General features: G+C 42.4%; 1 protein-coding gene across 4 annotated transcripts in view; it reads left to right on the top strand.

Moving 5' to 3' along the window:
- The window catches only part of fanca (FA complementation group A), a 28,793-nt gene that overhangs the window by 10,571 nt on the left and 2,928 nt on the right, over positions 1–15,294 (top strand). For 2 of the 4 annotated variants that reach the window (XM_085414848.1, XM_085414846.1), the window contains exons 17-34: positions 42–130; positions 541–601; positions 704–753; positions 896–966; positions 2,787–2,885; positions 3,651–3,784; positions 3,873–3,943; positions 10,173–10,272; positions 10,391–10,578; positions 10,823–10,913; positions 12,190–12,387; positions 12,541–12,614; positions 13,053–13,181; positions 13,403–13,484; positions 14,333–14,502; positions 14,660–14,765; positions 14,879–14,938; positions 15,027–15,131. In XM_085414848.1, coding sequence (XP_085270974.1) covers positions 42–130; positions 541–601; positions 704–753; positions 896–966; positions 2,787–2,885; positions 3,651–3,784; positions 3,873–3,943; positions 10,173–10,272; positions 10,391–10,578; positions 10,823–10,913; positions 12,190–12,387; positions 12,541–12,614; positions 13,053–13,181; positions 13,403–13,484; positions 14,333–14,502; positions 14,660–14,765; positions 14,879–14,938; positions 15,027–15,131 — 1,878 coding nt within the window. The remainder of the gene's footprint in view (positions 1–41; positions 131–540; positions 602–703; positions 754–895; positions 967–2,786; positions 2,886–3,650; positions 3,785–3,872; positions 3,944–10,172; positions 10,273–10,390; positions 10,579–10,822; positions 10,914–12,189; positions 12,388–12,540; positions 12,615–13,052; positions 13,182–13,402; positions 13,485–14,332; positions 14,503–14,659; positions 14,766–14,878; positions 14,939–15,026; positions 15,132–15,294) is intronic. The other 2 variants (XM_085414847.1, XM_085414849.1) reach the window with 2 other exon arrangements.

Below are 15,294 nucleotides of genomic sequence, written 5' to 3'. Positions count from 1 at the left end.
GTTGACATAAGACTAATAGTCCAATGTTTGTGTGTCTGCAGCCTCAGTGTCAGGCTGCCCAGGATGTGGACAAAGCTGTGTCTCTGTTTGAGAGCACAGGCAGAATCTCTGCCACAGTCATGGAGGCCAGGTAAACTACAGCACATTTATACCAGACACAGGGCTGAGGAGCCAGGGCCCCCAACCCTCGGCTTAAGAGAGCTTTAAGGTGTTTTCTTTAAAAGAATTTAGCAGCTACAGAAAGGTGTTATTCGAAAGCAGGACAACCACGAAGAGACTTTAATGGTCTGAAAGTGACACAAGACATTAAAGGGATAGAAAATACAAAAGTATGAGAACAGACTTCACAGAATGATCTGGATTACTTTGTGATATTTTCTTGAGAAGATCTGAATGGTATAACTCAATTTTACATGTATTTTTAATATACATGAAGCAACCAACCAGTCAGCCTGTCAGTGCTCAGGAGGCCCTTTTCTCATAATCTGTTTTAAATATAAAATACATGTTATTTGAAAGTCCTCTCTGGTCTTCTCACAGTATTTTCCGGAGGCCGTATTTCCTGACTCGGTTCCTTCCCGCGCTGCTCACTCCGAGAGTGGTAAGCGCTTCCTGTTATCCCTCCCGATATTCTTCTGTGCATTCTCATGTGTGAGGTTGTGTTTTTGTTGCATGACATGCATGAACTGTCATTTATTTGCAGCTTCCTGTGAAAGTCGATGCTCGAATGAGTTTCATCGAAGCGTTGAAAAAGTGAGTTTCTATCAGAGAGATGAAAATGTCAGCAGGTTGTTCCCAGAGTTTCTTCTTTAATTAAGTTTCTAGTTGTTTTAAGTGATAACATTGATCATCATCACCACAATATGATTATTTGTTACTTTTTGTGTGTGTTTAGAGCTGATAAGATCCCTGCTGCACAGTATTCATCCTACATGGAGTCCTGCCAGAAGCAGAGACAACAGAATAGTGGGTATTCTTTTAAAGGACCGCTGACATTATTTATTATTATTTATTTTAAAGATGGACATTATTTGTTTGATTATTAGCACAGTGCAGTGAAAAAGTATTCAAGGCCTCCTGATTTCTTCTGTTCTGTGTGCATCTCAAAATTGAAAGTTAAAACAAACCCTGATTAAACACAACAAAGTTCATATTGTCAGGTCATGGTGGTCTTGAGTGCTCAGATCATACAGCATACATACATGCTGCAACAGTTTGAAAGATGAGAGGTCAAACATCTTCACAAACCAAAAAAAAGGAGAATTGCTTTCTTTTTATGCACTTTTTATGTGTTGATTATTTTGTGTCTAAAATGTTTGTCATGTTATCAAATCACCAGTATAAGAAAGTGATCTCCCCCATTGACCTAAATGGTTAATAATGCCACCTTTTCTTAACATTGCTGTGGTGGAAGTTTGACCCAGTGATCTTTGAAATACTTGTACGTTGGAGGTCCTGCCTCAGCATCTCACTGGGATGCATGTCTGAGCTCTTTGACAGTCTAAAATGTTTCCTTTAAAGTCATTCAGACATGGATTTATCCTTGTTCTGGCACTAGATTTCCAACTCTATTTGACAATCCGATAACTTGATGTTCTCCTTTTGGGATTTCTGTCAGAAGCCAGAATCCAAGTTTCTCCGACAGGTCACCCTGTCCCTGAAGCAGCAAAGCACCTCTGTAAGATAAAAATAGTGCATAATAGATATAATTTGGAATTCTATTTGGTTTAGCAGACAGAGAGACATTCAACAGATGTACTTCTTAGTAGAAAGTAAGAGAGCACAGAATGACTGGTAATGTCTTTCAAGGGAAGTGATCAGTGATTAGAGTTTATAAGTGGAGATATATCAGCAACAACTACAGGTAAATTGGATTAATGCAGTGCATTCTGCCTGCTATAGCTCTACTTGCTATTGGTGTGCTGGCTCAGACAGAACGGCAGGGTTGCTGATCTGCACGTCCAAACCAGAGACAGACGCTGGAGACTTTCTTCATTTCCCAATTTAAGCATGAAGACAAACAGCTGGGCTAGTCTTGTGGAAACTTTGTTGCCTCTGACTTTAAAAAAATAATCCCCAACCTGTAACGAATGGTCAAGCATAAGTTACAAGATATGGTGACTTATCTTTTATTTGACTACAATATAATAAAAAAATCAATAACATCAATGAAAACATACTTTCATGACAGCAAGTGTAGTCTCCCTCTGCTGGGCATTCGGAGAATGCACGTTTTAAACGCTGCTTCATCAGCTTTCGTCTCCAGACCCTGAAGGGTTTGGGTGTGCATGTACACCTCTGTGTTGAGTCGATTTTATCCCTGCAGCCTCCTGAAGGAAGCAAAGCACTCATGATCTGAGAAGTGCTGCATCAGAGAGGCGTGTCATCACACATGATCATTCAGCACTGCACTCATCACACTGACTCACTGATGTCTCAGTGTGATGAGTTTATGTGGGGAAAGTCAGATTAGATGTAAGATGAGGTTTCACTCTATGATGAGTGAAAACCGGTGCGATAAATTCTGTCACCTTTTGACAGATTTGTGTTTTTCAGTCTACGCGTGGGTATAATTTTGCAGAGACTCTGTTAGTTGAGCTGCTGTGCTTGAGAGTGACAGGTTAGACTGATTGCTGATTATATTTAATTGTCTCCACACTCTCAGCCCTGAGAGCCCTGTACATATAAATAATAAGCAGCTGACCTGTGCAGCCTCAGCTTTGCACTTATTTCATATAATACAACAATCTCATAGTCAGAAACTGATCCTCATCTCCTGTTTTCAGTGAATGCTACGTGTTCAGACGGCAATGATGACCCCCTGGAGGTCCTGAAGGTTCAGCTGCAGGAGTTTGCAGAACTTGTCGTTGATGGAAATGATGGAGGTGGGAAGGTGTTCATGCGCTCACTCACACGTTTTATATTCTGTCAAGGAAAACCCTTCACCAGTGTATAATAGAGATTCACACAGAGACCAGTTTCTTAGGTCTTTCTGATCTTATCTCTATTTATTTATATATACTTTTCATTTGTGGCATTTAAACTTAAGCAACATGCGTACAAACCTCACTTTCAGGTCTGTACTTTCATTTGGTTAGTAATATTTTAGCTGATAGTTTAAACTCCTTGATGTAGTTGCTAAACATCAAATTAAACTAATTTGAGCCTAATTATAGGGTTCCTCATATATAATACTTCGGATTTACAAAAAGAAGAGGGCTAAACAACAAGTACACATTCTGTACATAAGAAATGGGCATAGCCAAAATAATGTTGCCCACTGGTTAATAATGTCCCACTGTGAAGCCTCCAGATGCCTCACCGTGCAAAGGGCCCCGACTTGTCAGTCAGAAGGCAGGCCTGTCCTAAAGCCTGTCCTAAAGCATACCCCACGTTATTCCACCTTTTTCACTCTAATAAAGAGTTTTTTTGTTTTGTTTGCTGCTTTTGGCTTGTTGTGTTGTGAACCACAAGATGGCGCCACAGTATGTGAATCAAAGACCCTCAGGAAGTGAGTGTCTGTTATAAAGGCTCAGCTACTGAATGATGTGTACGTTTGAAAAAGTATACAAAATAGTTTTGATGAAGGCTTAGCCTGTGTTAGGCCTTCAGGTTCCTCCACAGTTTGTTCAACACTCACGTGTCCTCAGACATGTCGGCCCAGCTGTCCAGGATCTCACACACGCTCAGTGTCATCTTCCCTGGTCGTCCCGACGATCCGATTGGACAAAAGGTCATCAGTCTTCACACTGACGCTCCTCCATCCTCCGAGCTCCATGTCAAAGTACGCACTGATGAAAGTCTATAAATCAGCAGCCCTCTTGCTGTATGTGTGTGCTAACTAGTATGCATTTTTATTGACTCTCTCTCAGGTTGTCAATATGATCCTAAGAAACTTCTGCCAGTGCTTGCTAAATTCTTCCAAATCAAACCCTCCGAATAAGTGAGTAGGAACTTTCAGGAAAAGTTGCAAATCGTATATTTAAATAATCCTGAGCTCTTTTTAAATGCCTTGCCAGACTCAAAGCCTTTAATAGAGCTTTGCAATAACAGATAGCAAGTTTCTAAATAGGTTCTAATCATTAACACCGAATCTGGAATCCTGATTCTGACTGATTTGAAGGTGTGATAAAACCAACATGTGTCTCCTTTGTGTTGTCCAATTAAAAGGCCAAAATATTAACTAGTGCCTGTAAAATGAAAGTTGACCTCTGCAAGATGTAAATAAAACCTTGTCCAGGGTACCTTCAGAGTCTTCTTATATAAAGAGTAGGGGTGCAACGATACACAAAATTCACGGTTCGGTTCGGTTCGATACTTTGGTGTCACGGTTCGATATTTTTTCGATACAAAAAAAATGTTCATGCCTTTTTAATTTGTCATTTATTAAAATTATAAATATATATTTTAACTCAAAAGTACAGTTTTTAAATTTAATGTTGCTGAAACAAAAGTAATTAAAAAAATAAATATATCTCAGGGCTCTCAAAATTTCAAAATCCCTGGTAGCCCTTCGGGCAGGGACTCTTCAGTTTTTGGTAGCCCAAAATAAATATAAGTAGCCCGAATAAAAAAGAGAGCAATTTTTTGATTGATGTTTTGTTTCCTGTTTTGTTTCCTTTACAATATTATACATTAAAGTATAATATTGTAAAGGAAACAAAACATTAATCAAAAAATTGTTGAAAAACAAATTAGAACATTGTATAAAAATTACAATCATCAACTCAAATACTTGGTTCTAATTGAACAGAAATTTCTATGAACTTGTAAGAACTGTGTAGGACATGAATCAGTCTGTGTCAGATCCTGAATTTGAAATTTCCGCTGAAGTCAAGAGACAAGTGGAACCAAGATCGAGGCCATTTGCTTTTTGAAGTTTGCAAAGACTGCTACATTTTGCCAGTGGTAGTTCACTCTTTGCAACATAGTACGCTGTTCTAAACAGATTTTTCAGGTTTATTTTTAGTATGTTATTTGCAATTGGTGTTTGTTCTGGGAAAGATATTGCAGACTGAGCAATAATGCATTTCTTGCATTTCTCATGGGTTCTAATGGGGGCCTTTCTTAAAATGACTGGTCCCAGTAACAAAGGCGCTTGTCGACTCAGAAATCGAGAGAAAACCAACAACACACCCGGCAGAACATTATGTTATTTACACGGGTGCACATAAGTGGTCGCATGTGCGCATTCGCTGTCAAAATAAAAGACGCGCACCAGATAAGAAGTTGCAACGCGCGTTTGCGTCCATATAAAAAGCACTGTTTTTGTCCGCTAGAGTGGGATTTTCACGGCACATTCCGCACCACATCTCTGTGCGTTCATCATTTGTTTGAAGCCAGCTCACCTCCTGCAACCACTTTTCCGAGAATACATGCTTCTTTTGTGGTTCGGACTCCTTCTGACATTTGTTTGGAGGTGGAGGAACACCAAAGTAATTGCTTAAAGGAGCTTCTTCGACATCTTTAAGAGTTCTAAACAAATGTCTGTCCTCCTCCAGAAAATCTTATGTATGCAAACACGCGTTGCAACTTCTTATCTTGTGCGTGTTTTTTTTTTTTTTGACAGCGAATGCGCACCTGCGGACCACTTATGTGCAGCCCCGGTTATATAGCTCGTCATATTGCAGCCACAGAAATTCTTTTGTCCATGAAACCATAAAGCTGCACTTTCTTTTTGCCTTATAGTCTGATTTGTCATAACTTTTCCGTTTTGTGGTAAGCTTTTCTTTGGCTGTCACTTCTTCACCCTGACCTGTCTTATTTGGCTCAGCAGAACTGAAATATATATCCTGCTACTTTTACACACACACACATAACGGTCAGCGATTCTCTGCGCGATCAACCTCTCATATGTTTAAGCTTGCTGCGGGAGATTTCACTTGTCATGTTTGCATAGTAAGCTAACGATTGATAAGACTATGTCAGAGGAATTGGTGCGCAAATTATCATCACTCACCAATCAGTGCTTTCGCTCTCTATACATGTAGCGCGTGGCGAACACTAAAGCGGTCGCGCCAGAATGTCACGCTAAAAAGAAAGATTCTTTAAAATACAAGGGGGAGCAAGCGAGTCAGATACCACAGGCACAGAGAGGAAGCAGGTCTGATCAGAAACAGTTTATTACTAGGCCAGGGAGCACAAATAAAAACACCCTTAAAATGTATGTAATAAAATGTTTGCTCTCTACTAAAAACAATTCTAAAACCCGTAAAACTACCATTTTCTACATTCACTAAAACCCCCCTTGCTATAATTAGGCCACATGTTCATTATGGGTCCATCAGCAGGCCAGGAATTCCTCGTTTAGAGCAGAGTCCACGCCAGCCCCGTCTTCAGCAGACAAGAAAGAGCCACCCATCTTCTTGTCCTTCCGCTGGCCCATCACTTCCCAGCCCGGCTTGCGTTCTGCACCCGAATCCATAATGTGACCACCGCCACAGCTCCCCTTGCGTCGGTGTCCTGCAACATAACAAATAGGGGCCAGAACAATGGTCCCAGAAGCGGCCCTGGCTCATGGCCATGGTGACCCTCTCCCAATCCAGCTGCACCCAGTAAACAACAGTAGAGACCCTACTCACAAATGCAGGCAGAGGTAAACCTCTGCCCTGCTGCCAATCACACGCGTTGTCTCTTACTGTTGCCGTTCCATGAGGTCAGGACTTGGTCGCCGCATCACACTGGCCGTCTCGCATTAACCTTCCAGCCTCTCTCTTCAGTGCTCAGCTAGCCTGTTTTTAAAAGGTCTTTACACAGCTGATAGGCCACCTCTGGACACACCCCTGCCTCAGCAGGTGGTCCCTATCAGCTAATTTGTCCCATGTGCAGCCAGTCCACAGTGGATAAAAACCATGTCACATAAAACACTAAAAACCATGCAATAGAAACAGAATAAAACCATGCAAATAAAACACTCATAAATAAACACTAAAAATCAGAATAAAAACAATATACAAGATAAATACAAATTTCCACTGTGTGACATACACAGTTTGCGTGATTGCAAAGTGAAAGCAAAAAACAAGCGCAAATTCAAACGCGATTTCAATATGTCACATATTGACAGTGGCTCACCGATGCCAATGACATAATTACCCAGCTACATTTCCGAAAGAATGCAAAAGCATTGACATATATTTTTCCTTCCTACAATAGCCCGACGGGCAGGGCAGAGATAGATTTTTGTAGCCCAACTGGAAAAATCGCTAGCCCCGGGACGTCGGGCTAGCGATTTCGTGAGCCCTGTATCTGATTGAGGAATCACTCATCTTTGGAAAAGAGAGTTTATTACAGAGAAATGGCTCTTTCCGAAATAAAAGCTATACTGTAAGCTTCTTCTGGGCTATATTCTCAGCAGCATATTGTAGCGGGTCAGGGCTGTTCGGGGTTCTGTTTGTACAGTTATGTTTTGTTTATGTTGCCATAGTGACGGGTGACGCCTTCTCGCTGCGACGGTGTGTCCTTCCGGGGTCAGAGGGCGCCCTGTGTGTTGTTGTTGTTGTTGCTGTGCGGTTGCCGCGCTAAGCAGTTAGCTAGCGGCAGTGTTCTTCTGCAGATGTCAATAAACGGCTGTGCTCCCTGGCTAGCTAACGGGAAGCAAGTATAGGTGGTCTATGATTTCGTTTGTGGCAAACTGCACAAGAACACAAGACCAAACGACACCTCCGTCTCCTCGTTGTCTGAGCTCGCCACATTGGTGTCAGAAGTGGGATGATGGTGGCACCCCATGTTCTGACCCGAGTGACTTTTCCCCCGCCAGTCGTGACTGGCCGGTGCGCCAAAAGAAGGCACCTGGACATTTGCAAAGTGAAAGCAAAGAACAAGCGCAAATTCAAACGCGATTTCAATATGTCACATATTGACAGTGGCTCACCGATGCCAATGACATAATTACCCAGCTACATTTCCGAAAGAATGCAAAAGCATTGACATATATTTTTCCTTCCTACAATAGCCCAACGGGCAGGGCAGAGATAGATTTTGGTAGCCCGACTGGAAAAATCGCTAGCCCCGGGACGTCGGGCTAGCGATTTTGCAAGCCCTGCGTTACAGGCATGGCCCTTTAAGGATGAAGCCTGATGGGAAATGTATTCGGGATGTGTGTAGCGGGACTGCCTGGTGTGTGTGTGAAGAGAGAGAGCGGAGAAGGGGAAAAAGTAACGGTTAGCTACAGAAGAGACGAAAATAAAATAAATAAAAGGAATATAATAACTCCCTCGACAGCCAGAGTTGTGTCGGCGATGCTCGCTGTGAGTAAACTGTTTCAGCCCACTGTACGCGGTGTTCGTGCCTTAGAGAAGAAATAAAGTTCGGTGAAGCAGTTTCCTACGCCTCCTTCGATCTTTTTGCTAGCGGAGTTGACCTGTATAGTAAGCTGTTGCCGGCTACGAGTCAGTTACTAAACCTTCAAGTAACTGCCAGAGGTTTCCTTACTACGGTTCGGGGCCGCGGATCTGGCGCGGTAACACCTGTATCTGATTGAGGAATCACTCATCTTTGGAAAAGAGAGTTTATTACAGAGAAATGGCTCTTTCCGAAATAAAAGCTATACTATCCGCTTCTTCTGAGCTATATTCTCAGCAGCATATTGTAGCGGGTCAGGGCTGTTCGGGGTTCTGTTTGTACAGTTATGTTTTGTTTATGTTGCCATAGTGACGGGTGACGCCTTCTCGCTGCGACGGTGTGTCCTTCCGTGGTCAGAGGGCGCCCTGTGTGTTGTTGTTGTTGTTGCTGTGCGGTTGCCGCGCTGAGCAGTTAGCTAGCGGCAGTGTTCTTCTGCAGATGTCAATAAACGGCTGTGCTCCCTGGCTAGCTAACGGGAAGCAAGACCAAACGACACCTCCGTCTCCTCGTTGTCTGAGCTCGCCACATTGGTGTCAGAAGTGCGATGATGGTGGCACCCCATGTTCTGACCCGAGTGACTTTTCCCCCGCCAGTCGTGTCCGGCCGGTGCGCCAAAAGAAGGCACCTGGACATTTGCAGGGCTTTGTGTGGGGTAATGGGGTCGTCGGGGACGACTGACCCCTTAGGTGGGGGCTATGTAGCGGGTCAGGGCTGTTCGGGGTTCTGTTTGTACAGTTATGTTTTGTTTATGTTGCCATAGTGACGGGTGACGCCTTCTCGCTGCGACGGTGTGTCCTTCCGGGGTCAGAGGGCGCCCTGTGTGTTGTTGTTGTTGTTACTGCTGTGCGGTTGCCGCGCTGAGCAGTTAGCTAGCGGCAGTGTTCTTCTGCAGGTGTCAATAAACGACTGTGCTTCCTGGCTGTCTCACGGGAAGCAAGACCAAACGATACCTCCGTCTCCTCCTTGTCTGAGCTCGCCACAATATTAAACATAGCAGGTCCCCATAAGGAGAATCATGTGCTAACGGCTGTCTAAATGACTCGGGTAAAGTTTGTAGCATGCACGCTTGTTGTTTTTGTCTGCTTCCACTTGTCTTTGTACTAGGATGATGTCGGCGTAAATGTGCAGTCATATTCGTTGTGTTCCCACTAGTGCTGTCAGCGTTAATCTCGTTGAAATGATGTTAACGCCACAACACGGCAAATCTCCGTTAACGAGCTACCCCTGCGTGGGGCTAGACGGCCAACACGTTAACGAGCTAACTGCGCTAACACACTAGTTCCCACCCATGTAATTGAGCATTGCGTGGTACACCCAACATACTGTTTTACTTTAGTCCATGACGCGCTTACCTTCAGGGTCATATGTCACATGAAAACCAAAATAATTCCAAACGCCAGATCTGAATGAGGGTGGGGTAGGTTCAATTTGCCATGTTGCAAGGAGAGCTTAACTTCTGTCTCGCTAGCTTGCCCTGTGCTCTTCCTTCTGATGATGCTGTCTGTGTTGAACGCTCAGTGGATCTGCGCTCGACAGTGCAGCCTAGGCGGAGTAGTCGAACGCAGATTCACTGAGCGCTCAACACAGACAGCATCGTCAGAAGGAAAGTTGATAAAATAAATGACAAATTTTTTATTGTTCGATACATATGCGTACCGAACCGAAAGCACTGTATCGAACGGTTCAATATCGATACGAGTATCGTTGCACCCCTAATAAAGAGCTATAGAAAACAATAAATTAAAGTTATATTTGGTCGTCAAATTACATCCTAACCAGTTTCCTTTCAGTCGACTAATTGCTGCTGCTCTAATTGTTTGCATCTTTAGACAAAGCCCATGGGCCTCGAGGTTTGTGAGCGCTCTGCTTGGTAACACACAGCTCCTCTCCAGCCTCATACACAGACTCTGGGACCTGCTTCACAACCAGGTGCATAAACCCACATTTATTCCCTCTATTTATATCTGACTTTCACTTTGTGTCGTGGACTTTTAATTTTATTCTCATGCTTAAGAAAAAAAAAGGTTTTTTATTCTTCTATGTGAAGTGGCTGTCGCTGAATGCTGCCCATATACTCGGCCTGGCAGCATTCCTGGTCCACCTGTATTCCTTGGTGTCTCGTGGTCCTCTGGTTCAGTTGGTGCTGCCCATTCGGCTTGAGCCAGTGCCGGCTGAAGAGGCTCTGAGCTTGGCGCTGTCCTGCAGCACACACGCCAACATGCTGTTCTGTGCCAGGTGAGGCTTTCCATGCATGGATGTTGACTTTTAATGGAGCGTTTTAATGATTGCATGCTCTCTTTATGTGCCTACAGCAGAGAAAGTTGACTGGTTAATGTATGTGGATATCATATTTAATTCCTTTGTTAATGATAATGTCCTGCACCTGTAACTAACAAGGATTGGCCATGCATACAATCCACATCTTTACATCTACAATATATGTTCAGTAATAGTGATTTGGCTCATTGTGGATGTCCAGGTTGTGTGTAGCAGCTGTCTGTTATGGGATCTGCAGAGAGGACTCACTGCCTCAACAGCAGGACTGTATCCCCCATAGTCTCTATAAGAAGGTAACCTTTTTTATTTGACATGTGATTAAGTAATGAGGTTTGCTTATTGCTTTTCTTTCCAGAATTTATGCAAACCTTTCCAGAATAATTTCTTGGTGGCCGTTTGTTTGTCTTATGCTTTTTCTTATTTCCTGTCATATACATACTGCGACAAATATGGATGCTCATATTCTTGGAAACTTTTAATTAAAGATTTCTGTGTATGTAAAGTAATCTATGTGAACTTTTACTGTTAAATATTAGATATCCCTAATTTGCCCATTTTAGACTCACAGCTCTGACTGTGAGCACAGAAGCCCCACCCACTGAGCCAATCAGACGAAAGCTGTCTTAACTCTTTCCCCCATAAAGATGACATTTGATGACTTTGCCCAGTAGCCTTAATGACAAGTTTTGACACCTCAGTATATATCAACAAAGATGTGGTTTGAGGGCTATTAGAATAAAGTACTCGCTCTAATTTCTGATGCAAACCCGAACATTTTGTTCTATAAGCAGGTATGAAATATGACAGAAATCACTCTTTTCAGAAAAAGAGCTTTGATGATAATTCATTATAGGCTGTCACTGGGTAAAGAGTCAAAGGTGGCCTTAATGGATGTAAAGCAGCTGGTTTCTGGCAGAGTGTGACCTAAGGGGCTGCACAAAGTCACAGAAAAGAGACAAATAAGGAATTTTTCTTTTAACTGTAACCAACACAAAGCAATTCTAGTGCAGCACAGGAATAAAAACATGGAGCTGGTAATGAGCATAATGGGTCACCTTTAAGCACAGGGTTAAATTTGAGGGCTAAATCTAGAAAACAGATGTGTCCAAAACTGAGACTTGCAATAAAATAAAACAGAAACGCAGAACTACCTCGCACCCTGCCTTTGAGAAGCTGAAATAAAAGCATGTGATCAAATAGTTTATAATGAGCTTATGTTTCCTCCACACTTGCTTGGCCTTGGCTATGAAATGAGGGCGGTGCAAAGTTTTGATTTTATTGTGTAAAAAGAAGCGGAACAAATGCAAATATCATGACAGACGCTGCACAGTCACAGTGCAAACCACTTCTTTGCTCAGTGCTTGCATTTGTACCTTTTATTTAATCAATAAAGCCAAACAAACAGCCCGAATAAACAAAGTGCGATATAGAATAAAGTCTTAAAACTCGTAATAAAGGCAGGAGGTGTTTTTAATATCATTCTGTGTATCGTCAGTCTTAACCAGCTTTCTGGGCCTTCCCTCCTTTCATTACTTAAACCTACTTATACTATTCTGTGTTTGTGTTTAGCTTCTGTACCTCATCCCACGACTGTTACCTGAAGCCAGAGGAACTGTAGCTGATGCTGGGCTAAGTGAACAACTGGAGGAGAAACAGACCGGGCTGTGGAGCAGCATCACTGACTCCAACAACACCTGGAGGAAGACGGCCTGGCATCTGTGGAGGAACGCTGCCTTCCAGCAGCTCAGACAGATACCACAGTATCAGGTCTGTGCTGGGTCCCCTGTTTCTCCATTAAACACACACCTGTGCAAACATTGTTTGCATTAATGAGCACAGGTGTTTGAGTGCATGTAGAAAATGATTCATGGAGTAGCTGTATTGATGTAATAATCATGAAGTCTCCTTATGTCTGTCTAGTTATTGTTCTCAGAATGGTTAGCTAATGAGCTGAGAGTACTGAGGAGTGAGGACGCCCTGCCTGACGCTGAACGGTAAGACGGCAAACACACCGTGTGAGTTTAGAAAATAAAATCTATGCCATAAAAAGCAATAGGAAGTTTAATCTAAAGTTTAGAAACTCTGCACTTAAAATGAAACAAAAGGCAAAAAAACATGCCCTACTGGCCCAGCCTCCACTTCCAGGATGAATCCTTATGCACGTACAGATCGGTTGAAGCGGTGCTGCTAATTTTATGATCCTGTTGCAAATCAGCTGTTTCACCGCAGACCTCAAACTTGTGCAGAGGACTTTCAAGCAAAAATACTGAAGCTGTGGTGGTCTAGAGGTGCAGAAGAGGACTTTGAAGGAGAGATTGGTCAACTTAAAATCTGAAATACTTCTTTCTGTGATGAAATTTCTTCCCCTGCACCTCTAAAGGAAAAAAAACTTGTTTGGGTTCCTGCTTTTATTTATTTGTTCCTCTCTGCAGTCAGGAGTATCAGCAGTGGGCCTGCATGGAGCTCTATCTGACTCGTCCAGAGAAGCAGGGAGGCTGCGGAGGAGACATGAAAAACCTCTGTTCTCATTTGCTTAATGCCATCATGGACCAGCAGTTAAGGTACTAGTAGTTAACATTAATGTGCGAAGTCCTTAAAATGAACCTGTCAGATATTTGACAAGAACCCAAATAAAAATGTTTCTTCAAGTCAGGAAGGGCGCGGTGGGAGAGGCAAAGTGCTTGTGGTAACTTAAAAACCTCTTTTAGAGCTTGGAAAAGTTCAGTTAACCTGACAAACAGTGTTTATGGATTTGTGTCCATGTGTGCATGTTTGATGTCAGCAGTTGGCAGAGCCTGGAAGCACAACAGCACAGAGTGCCAGGAAGAGGAACCTGCTTACCAGACATCCTGTCCCGACTCCAGGTGCGTGTACACTAACTGCACCACTCGGAAAAGCTTGTTTATTATAAACCTGGTAAAAACAAAGAATCTAATGTAATATTTAAGAAATTATTACATATGGAAAAAAAGAAGGCGGTTTTGCTTTGTTTCTGTATAACAGTCAAACTGCTGTGTATCAGTAACACCATCTGGACTTTTATATGCTAATGTTTATCACTGTTTCTGCAGTTTTATCAATTGGTGAAACAGGTAGTAAAATTTTAAAAAAGTATTCATGACTATAAAAAATGATACGTAACTTTGAAAAGTTCCTTTCCCCCCCATTTCTGCAGCAATAGCATATGGATGGGCTGTGTAGACATTATAGTTAATAAAGTGTGGTAAAAATAATGTTTATATTGAGGTATATTGTATTAAAGCTAGCAACTTCACACAAAACATTTTGTGATCAAGAAAAATATTTTAGTGAAGTGATCTTCTTACATATATATTCTTATAATAAAATAATATAATCTTAGCCTTTTATTTGATTTAAAAAACATGCAACAAAAATTCAGAATGCTCAATGAATAAAAAATAAAAGCCCTGAAAATTAAAGAGCGTGGATTTGTGAAAAATGGCTACAGAATGGGTAAAAATTCCTTAAGTGTCACACTTCACTCTGCAGAACAAGCAGAAATATCAGTAGTAGTAAAGTTTGTCTTTTTTTAGACGTAAAAACAGAAAAAATAAAAGCCCTCGTACACAGAAGTTGCACAGCAGCTTCTGGAGCGTCATCAGCTTCCATGTTGTGTTTTACTCATTAGTGTACAGTCTGTGTGACTTCAGTTAAACTAGTGAATAACACTTACGTGCTTGTGTATGTGCAGGAGCTTGTCTATGAGATGGACATGATGGAGCGGTCTGGCAGCCATGGCAGCAGAGCTGGTGTGGGTGACTTCCTGTTTGAGGTGTTGTTTCAGAGATGCTCCTCTACAGTGACCTCACAGAGCATCAGCACTGACGTCAGCCTGCAGCGCTTGCTGCATACATGGAACAGGTACGCTGTTAAATATGAGAAGGGAGGCATTGCAGGGGCGTGGCCAAAGGGGGGGCTGTATAAGGCTGATGGGGTATTGTTGGCACACTCGTTCTGTGATACGTGTCGGCTCATTGCGATTGTTAATCCACTGAATTACTGTTTGTGTGTGTGTCAGAGTGCTCCTGGCTCTTCCAGCTGTGTTGTTGATTAAAGTAAACACTGATGGAGGGGGAACAACACTGAGCTGCAACAGGCTAATAGAACACATCAACCAGCATCAGGTGAGCAGCTCATTTAATGTCTTTTATTAATCTGATTTAAATGTTTGGCTGGAAAAAGTACTTTTTATGCTCACCTCTTTCTTCACCTGCACTCCCCTCTGTTCATGCACTAGAGGAAAGCGTGTTCTCCAGCAGGCGTGCTGTCCTGCAAGATAACTGCACACTTCCTGAGAGTAAGAATCTTTCTGAAATCTAAAGTTCATACAGGTTGTACCTTTAGGTGAGCTTGTGAGATTATTGAGAGGTGTGCTTCCTCTCCAGGGTCTGTTAGGTGCCAGTGTACGTTGTGGACAACCAACATATGAAGTCAACAAAGCCTGGTCTCAGATCAGCGTGCAATGTCCTGTTTTGTTGATCTCCACAGTGGTACTGTCTGTTCATTCTGACTAAAATGCCTTTGAACACATTTGGCACCTTCAATATTTAGAAAGTCCTAAAATCTTTTATCACTGGAATCACAGATCAGTGATCTATTAGAGCCTGTGTGAAGCCTGCGATGTTGTGTAGAGACATGACAGGAATATAGCGT

Source organism: Rhamphochromis longiceps, linkage group LG7, assembly GCF_057381845.1.
Source record: "Rhamphochromis longiceps isolate RC_006_pf linkage group LG7, R_longiceps_female_GT1.1, whole genome shotgun sequence".
Lineage (NCBI taxonomy): Eukaryota > Metazoa > Chordata > Actinopteri > Cichliformes > Cichlidae > Rhamphochromis > Rhamphochromis longiceps.
Note: the sequence above shows the minus strand (reverse complement) of the source record. Positions and strands in the feature narration are given on the sequence as shown.